Genomic DNA, 13,888 nt, shown 5'->3' with positions numbered 1-13,888 from the left:
ATCCTATGTGAGAAAATGAAGTCATCCTCTTCCCATTGTTCTCTCTGCTCCTCTATCCATGTCCACGTGGACCCTGGTGTGTGAGCCACCAACTGAGGAGACAGGATGCAGGCAGTGTCAGCTACAGGTGGTGGGGACCCCCGCCCCACTGGCTGGGGCTTCTTGCTCTTACAGAACATGGTAGAAGGACAACATGCAGTAGAGAATGGAGGCAGCAGAGGGGCCTGGGTCTCAAGTGCTACTTAAAAGGATTTCCTCCAGCTGTACTCCCTCAACCCCATCCCCTGTTATATGTTGCCCCAAGTTCTATTTAATCACTCTTGTAGTTGCACATTACAGTTCCGGGCCAACTCCCTGGAGACCTTTGGGCCTTGTTGCTGCTGTGAGCCTGGACAATGCCTGCCCCAGGCTTCCACCCTGGATTACCCAGCTAATAGGAAGTGGGCTGGATTTGTGTGGACAGATCCACATTCTGGAGCAGGAAAGAGACCCAAATGCCTTCTAGGAGAAGCAATGCATCCAGATGGGAGCACCAAGAATCCTTGTGCCAGCCCCTAGTTCTCTGCTCCCATGCCTATCCTAAAACCCCTAGGAGAGAGCCTGTGTGAGCAGCCAGGACTGCCCACCCAGGAGGCGGGGAGAGCAAAATAGCCCTTCCTCCCCAGCCAAGCCACAGGAATGTGGCTGAAGCCTCAGCTGGAAAGTCCCACCCGTTCCTTTCTTTTTCTCTTCTGAAGCAGGAAAAGGATGGACAGGAAGGGGCTCTGATGGGCAGGCTCCCTCCCAGCACGGGCCCTGAAGGAAGCTCCTTGTGGGGAAAATGCTGGAGCATCATGATAGCTGTTGGGCCAGCTGCTTCTTATCTGAGGTCCTGGGTGGTTTCCCCTCAACTTCCCAAAGTCCTGTCTCCTTAGGGCCCAGTGAGGGCCTTTCTGGCCCAACTCGGCCCAGTGCAGCTTGATGTTTCCTGCTGCCCTGACAAAGGAGGCACGGTGTGTGTACCCAGGAAGAGGGAGGTGGAGGAGAGGCCTGAGGATTTGCGCACTCATCTCGCACCATTTTAGCTCTGTCCGAAGGCTGCTGCCACAGGGTTTCATTGAGTCCTCTTTGGGGAGGGGTACAGAAGCCCCAATAATTGGCCCAGAGCAAGCGAGTCATGTGGGCCACCTGCTCAGAGAGATCTCTGTCTGGTTTGGAGGTTTGACTGTCAGCGTCCATTTATAGAAGGAAGTCCAAGAAATCAGAAGCTACAGGCCCCCTCCAGACCGTGAGCCCATGGGCAGGACCCTGTTCCCTCCCTCCTTGGTACAAGAGACCTCTCCACACAGAACAGACTTTTGGAGATCCATAATGTTTTCCCTACAAGAGTCAACACCCACGAAGGGAAAGGATGGGGAGAGGTGAGCTGAGGGGCACTGACTCTCCCCCTGCCCTTCATTATGCAATTGCTGGCAGCAGGGGCCTGCTGTGGAGGGGAAAGTGTTAACTAGCTCCCAGGGTAGCCTGTCCATCCATCTTGCCAAGGTGACTGCGCTCTCTACCTGATTTATAAGGCCCAGTGCAGCGACACTCCTTCTTTGGTGCTCTTGTGGGAGAAGGTCCCAGACGCAGGCCCAGGCTGCTCAGCAGGCACTGAAGGCCTCAGAGTGGGACCAGGAAGGGGAAGGAAGCTATCATTTGGGTTGGGGTGGGATTTTCATTGAGATGCTTCCTCTGCTTGTTTCCTTGGGCAGCTGCCAACTGATATTTGTGGTCACCTGTTTTGTTCCAGTTGCTCCTGCCAGTGAGAATGCCAAGGCCCCTGAGATGAAAGCCCGGAGGCCCAAGAGCTCTCTTCCTTCTGTGCTAGGAACAGAGAGTAAGTACTTGTTCAGCTTTTCTAAGCAACCCCAGCACTGAGGGCCAGCAGAGATCCCTCCTGCCTGGCCTGCACCTGATTGCCCCGTGAACTCCTGGAGATGGAGCCAGTAGCCCTTCCTCGGGCACCCCCATCTCCCCCAACCTGCCCACAGCCTGAGTGGTGGGGCATGTCCACATCCGCCCTCAGTTACACCCGTGTCCTTTCCACTGCTCACAAGGCTCCCGTGAGAGCTTCTCCTCACCTCTCCCAGGTGAGTCTTTTCAAAAGGTGGGTAGACCTTTTGAAACTGGGCTCTGACCTTACCACTCCTGGCTGGAGTGCCCAGCAGCCCCCGGAGCCTATGATTCACACAAGTGAAATTCTCACACCGTGTTGCCTACCCTGGCTCACCTGCCACACGAGTACACACACATTCTGACATTGACCTCAACCTCCTTTCCGAGTGCTGCCCCATCTCCTTTACTCCTAGTTCATACTCAAGCCAAACTGAGCTCCTCAGTGAGCGCTGGACATCCCTGTTTCTTTCTTTACACCTTTGTTCTGGCACCTCTCTCATGGGATAGGCTCCCATGGAGAAGCCACCTCACCTCCGAGTTCGTCCTTGCTCCATCTGGAAGTAACTCCCATCCTATGAGCTCCTGTAGCACTCAGCACCTCCCTTCTGCTGTTGACTGTCTTCTTCCCACTGTCCTGGTAATATGTGCTGTCTCTTTTTCTCCCCTCCACTCTAAGTTCTCCTGTGCCTGAATACTAGCTCTCTCCTCCTCTCTTGGATCTCAGCTTCCCCCGGGACCCACTTATTTGTAGCCATAAAACATAGGGTCCACAGTGCTTTTACAGGCCCACAAAAATCCAAATATCTTATAAAATTAGAAGAAAAAAATAAACTTTAGGACAAATAAAATGTTTTAATTCATAATATTAATATAGTCACCTTTATACCAATGCAGTTGGAAAGGGGGGACCCCCCAAAACTGGAACTTATTTATAAAAATTGTGTATTTATTTTTACATGTTTAAATTTTATTCACATTCAAAGTACTCTCCATTTGATGCAATACACCTATTGAGACTATTTTTTAAAGATTTTATTTATTTTTTTAGAGAGAGGGAAAGGGAGGGAGAGAAACATCAATGTGTAGTTGCCTCTCACGCCCAGTATGGACCTGCCCCACAATCCAGGCATGTGCCCTAACTGGGATCGAACCTGTGACCTATTGAGACTTTCTTTTCACTGCTCAAAACAGTTTTTGAGCTCGTTGATTTTGATGCCTTTTAGTGCTTCCTGTCATTTTTTGTTTCACCTCTTCCACATGGGCAAAATGTTTCCCTTTGAGGACTTTTTTCATCGGGGAAACAAAAGAAGTTGCTCGTGGTGAGATAGGGTGAATAGGGAGGGTGGGGCACAGGGGTCATGCCATTTTTAGTCAAAAGCTGCTGAACACTCAGTGCTGCATGGGCAGGTGTTCTCATAGATCGCCCATCATGAAATGGGCAAACAAGCTGAAAGAGTCTTCAAAAAAAATTCCCTGAGGCCAAACACAGCCTCTCACAACAGTGCCAGCTGGCCCACTGACACAGATGGGTTCCTAGAACACTCACCTAGCGGAGGAAGCCTCTACTACAAGGGGCCTGCCCTCCAGAGGATAATTCCAGTTTTGGGGGGTCCTCCCTCATAATCTGTATGTGTGTATATTTGCTGGGGGTGGGGGGTGCGGCGGTTTCTTTAATGGAGGAAGGGGCCAAGGAAGGCAAATGTGCATGGACTCCACAAAGTCATAATGCGGCAGACATGGCTTCCCCTGCTGATTAATCATTGGTCTGATTTTGTTAGAACCATGCTTTGAATCCTCCCATTTTGACGGGGAGTGTAGAATTTTTGAACATCCCTCACACGCACTTTCTATGTTCAAAACACAAACAAAATAAGCTCTTAAATACTCATACTAATAGAGGGAAGTGATTGAGCTTGATTAATTTGAATGTGGTTTCTCTCTTCCCATTACAACACAGTGTTCTGTGACTTAGTTTTATTCTTCTTTTCAAAGCATCTTATTTCCCTTCCTAATGATGAGCTTGGGCTCCTTGCACTATACCAGCCAGGCCCTCAGGGATGCTCAGCCTTCAGTGTATGTTGCGTCTGCCTCAGATTATCAAGAGGGGATCTTTAATGAGTTGTTGGAAGTGCATAAACAATTCTAAGAAAAACCTAGTAAAAATGAATTAATGATTTTTATCTTGCAAAAGGATTTCTTATGCCCATGCTCTATTAGTTAAGGGAAATGTGAGCAGAAGAGACAAAGGATCTTAGAAGAGCACCAAGAATTTGTGAATTAGGGGTCTGGCTGGTCATTCACCAGTCCTCGGGGCACAAGCAGGGTTGCATGGAGTTCGAGCTGGGGGGTCAGCACCCTCCTGTCCTCAGCTCTGGACCATCCACTCCAGGGAGGTCCTGAGGGAGGTGAGATGGGGTCAAAGGAGAGCTGGGAAAGAGAAAAACAAGCTGGAGACAGTGAGCAGACCGGCCCTGGGCTTTCTGCCCTGGAGAAGGGAGGGCGGTGGAAAACTCCAAGTTGTCATCATCCAGTTCTAGAGCAAGGCCTCGCCACCCTGGCTGCACATTAGATTCACCTGGGGAGATTTAAAAGCACCACTGCCTGGGCTGCTCCCCAGACTAATTAAATCAGACTCTCTTGGGGCTTTAGTGTTTAAGCTCTTGGGCCTTTCCAGTGTGCGCTAGGTCAGGCTGGAGAGCGATGTTCTGGAGGAAAGCCCGGGGCCCCCTGTACTGCTGGTCTGGAGAAGCAGAGGGGTCTCCTCTATAGCCTCCAGTAAGTGTGAACACCTCAGGGCCCAGTCCTCAGAGTATCTCAGTTGCCACCTGTGCTGCTGGGAGCAAGATGTTCTGCTCTGCAGTGGGAAGGCTGGAAGCCTCAGTTCTTACCCCTCCAGAGGGAGCAGGAAAGGGGCTCAGTCCGCAGTGCGCTTAGTGGCAGGTGCGGGGCTGGCAGGAAGGGCTTCATGTCTATAGAAAATGAACACATTCACGACTGGATTGACTCTAGCAGACACTGCCTGTGTGCTGAAGGGGGATTTCACTCTACGTAGAGAGCCTTCACGTCAGGGTTACAGACAGACATCTTGTCCCCAAAGGCATGGAAATGTGCCTCCGTGAACAGCAATGGCCACTTGGAATTCCTCTGCTGGCCCATCCCCCCAGACTCCACCCCAACCTGGTACCCCCTGAGAAGGCAGCTGCCCAGAGATAGGAAACGAGGAGGGTGTCTTTTAGGTCTGCACTGCTGTTCTTTTCTCACTGGGGGATAATTTGTATTCTTTATTAACTGCATAAGTTAAGTATACATGCATTCTTGTTTAAATATTTTAAACAATATCGAAATATACCAAGTACAATGTGAAAGGACACTTTCTCTACCCTCAGTTCTGCTCACCTCAAATATATTCACAATTATTTTATTCCGTGCATTTGCATTTACATATGCAAATATGTCATGCTATCTGCACACCTCTGCAACTTGCTTTCTTTCTCTCGGTGTAGCCATCCCCAGTCCCAGATGTCTCTGAATGCATTAGAGAGCCCACAGACCCGTGTCCCGGAGTGGCCTGGCTGTGTATGTGTGTTCACTTTTGCCAAGGGCTGGGAAGTACCTAATCTAACCAGGAAATCCATCCTTCCTGCCAATGGCCAGGGGAAGGCTGAGTGGTTTTCTTGTTAAACAGACTGTGGCCAGATCCCTCTGCATGCCCTCCCTGCCACAGCTGCCATGTCCACTCCTGGCAGTGAGCTGTCAGTGTGAGTGGACAGCACTTGTCTGATCCGTGGCCTGGGGGCCCCAGGAGCACAGCTGCTGCTGAGCCAGTCTGCCCCAGCCCCAGGGGCGGGGCGGGAGAAAACTGACAGAACGAGTTAACCTGCAAGACCCTGACTCACAAGTACAGGAGTGCAGAGGGGGTCGTGTGGGGAGATTAGGGATATGGGAGACTCTGTTCCCATGTGGGAGGAGGAGTGTGGTTTGGTTGAAGAGCGATGATAACACTGTTGGAGGGAGAAACTGCAACGTGCTAGAATGAATCTCGTTAGGGCACCCAACTCAGAGGACCATCGGCTTGTCCTCCAAAACAAGCATTTATTGAGCACGGCCTCTTAGGCTCTCAACCCATGACACTTCAGACAAGTCTCACCCTTCTGAGCTGTTCCCATTTTACAGATGAGCAAAACTGAGCCTCAGAAAACTAAATTTTCCTGCCCAGGGTTTCACAGCTGGTAGACATGGAACTGTGAGGCCAACCCTGTGCTATGTTCTGCTGTGTTCCAGGCACAAACACCCTGTGCCTTGCCATGGTCTCAGAGCCCCACACGTTGTACTGCCCACACAAGCCTGGCAGTGCTTCTGTCTGCTCGCTGCAGGGCCAAGGCCTGCCTGTCATTATAGCTGGGGGTGAAGGAGGGAACAGCTGGCGTGCTTCCCTGGACCTTGAGCCTTGTTGGGGTGTGTGCTGCGTGCCTCTCCATGGGAATTTTTAAATAACTTTATGTGATACAACTTCAAATTTGCAGAAAAGTTGCAAGAATAGTACAATAAACTTTTGTATACATTTACTTAGATTCACCAATTATTTACATTTGTTCCATTGTTTTATCATTCTGTATGTATGTATTCATATATTTAAATAGATATATTTATAATAGATCATATATATGCTATGTGTATGTTCACATATTCACCATTCATCAATATAGATACAAGGGGGGGACCTGAAAAACCAGAATTTATTTATAAAAATTGTGTATTTATTCTTACATATTTAAACTTCAGTCACTTCAAACTACTCTCCATTTGATGCAATACACTTATCAAGACTTTTTTCACTGCTCAAAACAGTTTTTAAACTCATTGATTTTGATTCCTTTTAGTGCTTCTGCCATTTTGTGTTTCACCTCTTCCACACTGGCAAAACAGTTGCCTTTGAGGACTTTTTTATCTGGGGAAACAAAAAAAAAGTTGCTTGGGGAGAGATCAGGTGAATAAGGAGGGTGGGGTGCAGGGGTCATACTGTTTTTGGTTAAAAACTGCTGATCCTATTTAATTTTTTGAGCTATCTCCATGCTGCTTTTCAGAGTGGCTGCGCCAGTCACCACGGTGTGGGCAGGTGCACTCGCAAATCACCCATCAGGAAATGGACAAACATGATGAAAGTCTTCCAAACAAATTCACTGAAGCCGAACACAGCCTCTCACAACAATGCCAGCTGGTACACTGATACAGATGGGTTCCTAGAACACTCACATAGCAGAGGAAGTCTGTACTGCAAAGGGGCCCACCCTCTCAAAGATAATTCCAGTTTCTGGGGGGTCCCCCCTTGTATGTATATCATTCATGAACAAATTAGAGACATCATATCCTTGACCTCTAAATATCTCATCATATATCTCCTAGAACATAACCCCAATGCAGTTTTTAAAATCAGGAATTAACATTGACCCAAGAGTGCTATCTAATCCACATCTGTATTTAATATTTGTCAATTGTCCCAATATCTTTTATGGCTACTTTCCCCCCTCTTGATGGGTATTTAATGGCAGCACTCATGGAACTTCATAGACCCCTCCAGCCCAGAGCAGGTCGGCTCCTGCCTTTGGAGAAGGAACAGGAGAGAAGTGCCCAGGTCAGGAGGGAGTCGCCAAGACTCCTCCCCGAGCAGAGTGGGTGTGGGGAGGAAGCGTGCTCAGGCACTGGGTACAGCCAGACAGTCCCTGGTGCTAGAGAGCAGGGTATAAAAGTCTTGGTTCTGTCACTAACTGAACCAGTGGACTTGGTTAAAGGCCTTTGTCCTGCTGGACCTTGATTTCCTCACCTGTCAAATTGGGACTTTCTTTGACTAACCCAGGCTTTTCCAGCTCTGACATCAGGCCATTTGACTAACCCAGGCTTTGCCAGCTCTGACATCAGGCCATTCAATGGAATGCTTTTTCTCTTAGGGGACACAGTTCAGGTGAGGTCAGCTGACTCTCCTTGGTGTCATCGGACGTATGGAGGGTCACAGCTGCAGCCAGCATGGGTTGTTACACAGCAGCAGAAACATCCTGAGAGGAAGGGGCTGTAAGCAGAAGGGCCAGGTTTAGCGTGTTCTAGCTGGAAGGAATCTGCATGGAATTTTGTGTGGAAGACGTCAGTAGGGCTTAAGAAATGGTTTTAGAAAATACAGATGAGGCTATGCCAGTGCAGTACCAAACTCAGCGATGTTTTCTGTTAGTCTGCAGAGCTGTTTGTCTTTTATAAAAGAGATAGATGGGCATCCATAGGGCACTTTTGCCACTCGTGGACAGACACCAGGGCCTGTCTCTGGATCTTGCGTGCCTGGCCCGAAGCAGGGATATAGTAAGTATTTGATTCTTCAGATCAATTCATGACTTTACATACTTTAAGGATCTCTGCCTTTACTGTGTTTCCAGGATGTGGGGAGAGGCAGGCAAACACTCCTTTGTATTCCATGCCTGGCCTTGGCCCTAGCTTCACCTCTGACGTTGGTCTTTCTGGCTTCAGTCTCCATGATGGGCCATCCAGACTCTGATGCTTGCTGATATCTTTGCTTTGGCCTCACATACGTGTTTCTCTCTGAAACCAAAAGTCATGTCAACTTGAAAACACCTTTGGATATCAAAAGCACTGTTCAGTTATCCTAAGAGGTTTTCCCAGAATCAAATATTTCTCTCTTTTTTAAAGATTGTATTTACTTTTAGAGAGAGGGAGGGAGGGAGAAAGAGAGGGAGAGAAGCGTCAATGTGAGAGAGAAATGCCGATCAGTTGCCTGTCACACACACCCCGACCTGGGACCCAACCCACAACCTAGGCGCATGCCCTGACTGGGAACAAAACTGACGGCCTTTTGCTTTGTGGGACAATGCCCAACCACCTTAAGCCACAGGGTCCGGGCTCAAATCATCTTTCTTTTAAACATTCTTTCAAGGTCATGGGGAATGTTAAATCCTGACAGGATTCAAAGAGCTAAAAGGAAATGCAAAGAGGCTGAGGCTCACTTGACAGTGAAAGGTGTGGGACACTGGGACAGAAGCTGGGGTGTTCCCATAAGTGTCTTTGAAAGAAACAGGGTACCAATTTCCAGTCACACTTAACCAGAGTACTGGTCTGTGAGGGGTGGTGGTGCCCACTACCGTCCTCCTCCCTGCGTGCATGTGACCCTGCGACCCAGCCCTGTGCCGCTGCTTCAGCTCCTTCCCAGCTCTCCCACTGTTTCCCACAAGCCAGCCAAGTGGCAGGGTGGGTTCTGCCCAGGGAGGGCCTGGAGGATGCCAGTCAAGCAACCCTGGCACTGCTGTCTCAGGCATGCTGGCTGCCTCTTTCACAACCATACTGATGTTCTGTGTCCTGGGGGCCAGGGGGTGCGTGTTTGCAGTGATGAGAGGAGCAGTGTTGACCCGGAATCTTCTTATGTGGCAGTCATTGCTGAGGGGATGTGTGCAGGAAATTTGCCCAGAGAGGTTAATTCTGGGAAAATGACCAACATTTCTGCACAAATCTGTAAGGACCTGGCATGGGCCTGGTGTGTGCGTGGTGGGGGTTGGGGGCTGTCAAATAGCCCAGAGTCCTGAGCCTACCCAGTGCCGGGAGTGGGGTTCAGCCTCCCCTCCCAGATCCTCACTGCCACCCTCCTGCTCTGGGTCAGCCTGCAGGCTCGGTGTCCCCTCCATACTTCACTCAGCCTTCTGGAGCTTTAGGAGAAAGTTACCGCTGTTTTGGGAATTGTGAAGATTTTGACATCTATTTTTAGTTAACTACCTAAAAAGAGCAATCTCCCCAGAGAGGCAGAGATCCAGGGTCCTCCCTGTACCCAAGGCTGTTCAAGCTACCTCCCTGATCCCCTTTGCTCTTCAGTATCTCAGAACCTTTTGACTTGTCAAGACCCACCTTCAAGCTCTGTAAATATCTCCCAAATGCTTTAGCCCTCAATTCACTGGAGAAATGTACTCAGATGCCTTCAGACTGAGCAGTCGAGAAACTTCTGTGGTGTGCTGACCTCCCTGCCAGAACAGAAGAAAGGTTGATGAGGCCAGGACTAGGCTCAGACTTGTGCAGGCTGAGCAGAAGCAAGAGATAGATTATGCAGACAGCTGGAGACTGGCCTCCCCAGCCTGCCCGAGGTTTCCCTGGAGGCATCCAAATTCAGAGCTTTGATCCATGATGTTTTTATTGGGCTACTTCACTTCGCCCAGCCTCTAGAGTCTCCTGACTAGAGTGGAAGGCTCAGCACCTGGCAGATTTCATCTAGTTAGTAAGCCAGGAGGCTTCTCCTTTTCATGGAAAGTTGCACAAGGATTCAAGCCCTAGGACTTACCGTATGTCTCAGCATCAGAGCCCAGGAGTGTTCTTGGGAATTCCCAAGTTAACAGAGGTCCTCAGGGATTCCACTCATACCTTTAATATCTATTTTTCAAGCATGTGTCAGGTACCGAGTTAGGTGCTAGGGATATGGAAGGTGAGCAAGATGGGTCCTGCTCCTGTCCCCAGGGAGCATGCTGTAGTAAATGCACGTTGAGGCAGCTTTCTGCAATTGCAATGCCTTGGGATGGGTGCTGAGTTAGGGCCACCTTGGAGGGGCATGGAACCCAGCCTGGTGGTGGAGACCCATGAGCTGAGACCTGCCTGAAGAGTGTACATCAGTCAGCAAAGGGCTGACAGCAGAAGCCTGGTACTGCAGAAACTGAAAGGCATTCAGAGCACAGAACAGTGCCCCCCAGAAAGTGGCGCAGGGACCAGCAGCATCAGCATCCCAGGAGGGCCAGGAATCTGCGCTTTCAGCAGTGTTGCCAGTCATTGTGAGAACCACTAGAGGCACACTAGATTTTGAGAACCACTGATAATGAGCATCAAGAGCATGGGGGAGGGTATCCCCAAGAAGGAACAGTAAGAAAGCAGGCTGGAGATGAAAGCCAGGGGCAGATCTCAAAGGCCCCTGTAAGATGCGTTGGACTTGACCCCAAGTGGCAGTGGGCAGTCACTGGAGAGGTTTAAATAGGAGTGACATCAGCTCTGCATTCAAGAAAGACAACTTTGGCCTCAGGGCCGTAGATGTATTGGGGCGGGGCCTAGGAGGTGGTATAGTTAAGACCAGAATGGTGATGGGCGGATGTGGAAAGTGGCAGATGGAGGAGGTATTTAGTTGACATATACTGGTGATTGGATATGGGTGGGGAGGGGGCCTTGGGAGAAACAGGGACAAGCTGCAGTGTAGGGAAAAGATGCGCTTTGGTTCTGGACATATTTCTACTTGGCCACATGAGCTTTTATGAACCCAGCAAGTCATCTGACTTCTATGTGAACCCACCTCCTTTTTCACGAAATAGAAAAAATGTGAGGTGCCCTGCATTTGTTTTGTTGGGGTAGGAACCAAATGATAAAAAGGGTAATGTGGCCATGGGTTAGAGACAACTCACCAAATATAGCTCGCTACAAGAAACCAGGTTTTAGCATCAGATGGCTCTCCTTTCCAATCCATAAATTATGTTCTTCTAAGCCTAGAAAACAATTAATGGATTGCAGCAGGTGGTCATACAAAATACACATAGAATAGGATACAAAACATTGTTAACACTTAAAATTGTTTTTACTGCCCTGGCTGTTGTGGCTCAGTGAACTGGGCACTGGCCTGCAAACTGAAGGGTCACTGGTTCGATTCCCAGTCAGGGCATATGCCTGGGTTGCAGCCCAAGTCCCTGGTTGGGGGCATGTGAGAGGCAACCAATGGAGCTGTTTCTCTCACACATCAGTGTTTCTCTCCCTCTCTCTTTCCCTTCCCCTCTCTCTAGAAATGAATAAATAAAATCTTTTTTTAAAAACTTTTTAAAAATAAAATTGGTTATACTGAGAGGAGCCAAACCAATTTCAAATACTAGCCAATTCAAACAGCAGAAGCTCCAAATTTATAGAACAAAAAACATAAAATTTGGGCCTTTAATTCCATTTGCCTATAGCAGAGAAAGATGAGTATTAGTTCAGACTCTACATCCAGTGCATAGGTTTACCCAGGGCTGCCAAGAACAGGATAGGGCAGGACTTTGACATCATCTGATTTCATTCATTCTGTGCTGCCGTCCCCTCCTTTTCAACTCCTGGTCCACCACTCCAGGGGCCGTCAGCCTCCTTCCTGGCCCCAAGAGCCATCCACAGCTGCATTCATCTGTCCTAACAAAGTACCACAGACTGGGTGGCTTAAACAGCAGACATGTATTGTCTCGTGGTTCTGGAGGCTAGAGCTCCAAGATTCAAGTGTCAGCAGGTTCGGTTTCTGCTAAGGCTTCTCTCCTCAGCTTGCCTTCCTGCTATGTCCTCACATGGCCTTTCCTCTGTGTCCAGATTTCCTCTTCTTATGGCACCAATCAGATTGGATTCTGACCTACCCTAACAGCCTCATTTTAACTTAATCACCTCTTTAAAGTCTCTATCTTAGTCATATTCTGAGGTATGGGAGTTAGGGCTTCAACATATGGATCTGGGGGGACACAGCTAAGCCCACAACAACAGCCCTGCATGAAGTTCCTCTGATCAGATGGCTTTCCCTCTCCACAGGGGGTCAGATTCTAGCTGTGGCAGAAGCCTCTCTTCTTCCCCTGAGGGACTCTCTCTCTCCCCTCTCCCCAACAGCCTCAGATGAAAAGACACGAGGGCTTCATGGCTCAGCCATTCATGGGTATTTCATATTCCATCCAGTATCCACTCCTGAGGGATTTGGCTCTCTCATGTTCTTCCAGCCTAGAATCTTTGAGCTCTCCCTTTCCCAGCCTTCACACTCTTCTCTCTCACTTTGGAAGACACCTTACCTTGACATTCTTAGTCTGTCACCCCATTTCTCTTTGTCCCTTTCACCTCTGGAATTCTTGGTGGATTAGTTGACTCTCTACCTGTTTCCTTGAGAATCTCCTTTGGAGTGACTTCCAACACTCCCGTCCCACTGCACCTGCCCTCTCCAGCACTGCCACCCATCACTTGGCGCTGACCACGCCTGAAGCACACTTCCCAGTGCTCTCGTCCATCATGGTTACAGAGACTGTCCTCCATCTGCCTCTCAGAGCCTTCCACGGCCCTTCTCACCTTTCACTGCATTCTTTTCCCCAAAGAACTGACCCATCCTCCCTTTCCACTATAAATTACATTTTTGATCCTGAAATGTTTCACTTGCAGCTTCTACCAACCTTTCGGTGATCTCTGAATTCTGGTCCAGGCTGTTGCCTACATACAAACTAAATTCTTTCATCCACCACATTCACTTGGACCAAACCAAACTCATCTTAGGCTCCCAAACTCTGTAACCCATCAACATAATTTTCCCCATGTATCCAAGCAAGAATTCTCTAAGGAATCTTTATACCTCCCTCGTGTTTAGCCCCTACTTTTTAAAACTTTTCTTCTGTCTCATATTTATATTTTTCCTTTCTGCTGCCTTTACCAAAGCTGGACCCAGACGATCAGTTCCTTCCCAGATTGTGGCAGTAGCCTCCTAAGTGGGGACCCTCTTCCCCCAGAAATTGTACAGGCCCCCGTGCCCTCCACCAGTCAGACTGCTGTTTGTGTGAGGACTCTGCTCACTGAGGATGAAGACCTGGCTCTGACTTGGCCTCTGGACCCACTCTGCCCAGCAGAGCTCTCTAGGACGACGGCAGTGCTCTGCGTCTGCACACTGTGACAGCCACTGCCCACGTGGGGCTGGTGTGACCGAGGGGCCGTGTTTTTAATGTTCTGTAAGCTAAGTTGCCAGACTGTCTTCACACCACTGCTCTCTAATCCCAGCCCTGTGCTCTGGCCAGCCTCCGCAACCGCCACACTGATTCTCAACTCTGAGCCCCTCCCTGCTCCTGAGCTATGGCCCAGGCTCTCCCTCCGTCCCTAATTCAGATCCTCCCTAGTTCTCAGGTCCACCTGCATCCCGCCTCTGAGCCCGGCCTGCCTCCCCACCACCTCTCCCCCTCGAACCTCGACGGTACTCCTTCTC

The 13,888-nt window shown here is 49.3% G+C and overlaps 1 protein-coding gene across 3 annotated transcripts in view; it reads left to right on the top strand.

Moving 5' to 3' along the window:
• MYLK (myosin light chain kinase) overlaps window positions 1-13,888 on the top strand; it is a 264,716-nt gene that overhangs the window by 196,482 nt on the left and 54,346 nt on the right. For all 3 annotated transcript variants that reach the window (XM_045185765.3, XM_045185766.3, XM_024577969.4), the window contains one exon: window positions 1,772-1,858. In XM_045185765.3, the coding sequence (XP_045041700.2) occupies window positions 1,772-1,858 (87 nt within the window). The remainder of the gene's footprint in view (window positions 1-1,771; window positions 1,859-13,888) is intronic.

This window comes from Desmodus rotundus, chromosome 2 (genome assembly GCF_022682495.2).
Source record: "Desmodus rotundus isolate HL8 chromosome 2, HLdesRot8A.1, whole genome shotgun sequence".
NCBI lineage: Eukaryota > Metazoa > Chordata > Mammalia > Chiroptera > Phyllostomidae > Desmodus > Desmodus rotundus.
The sequence above is the reverse complement of the archived record's forward strand: the minus strand, read 5'-3'. Positions and strand labels throughout refer to the sequence as shown.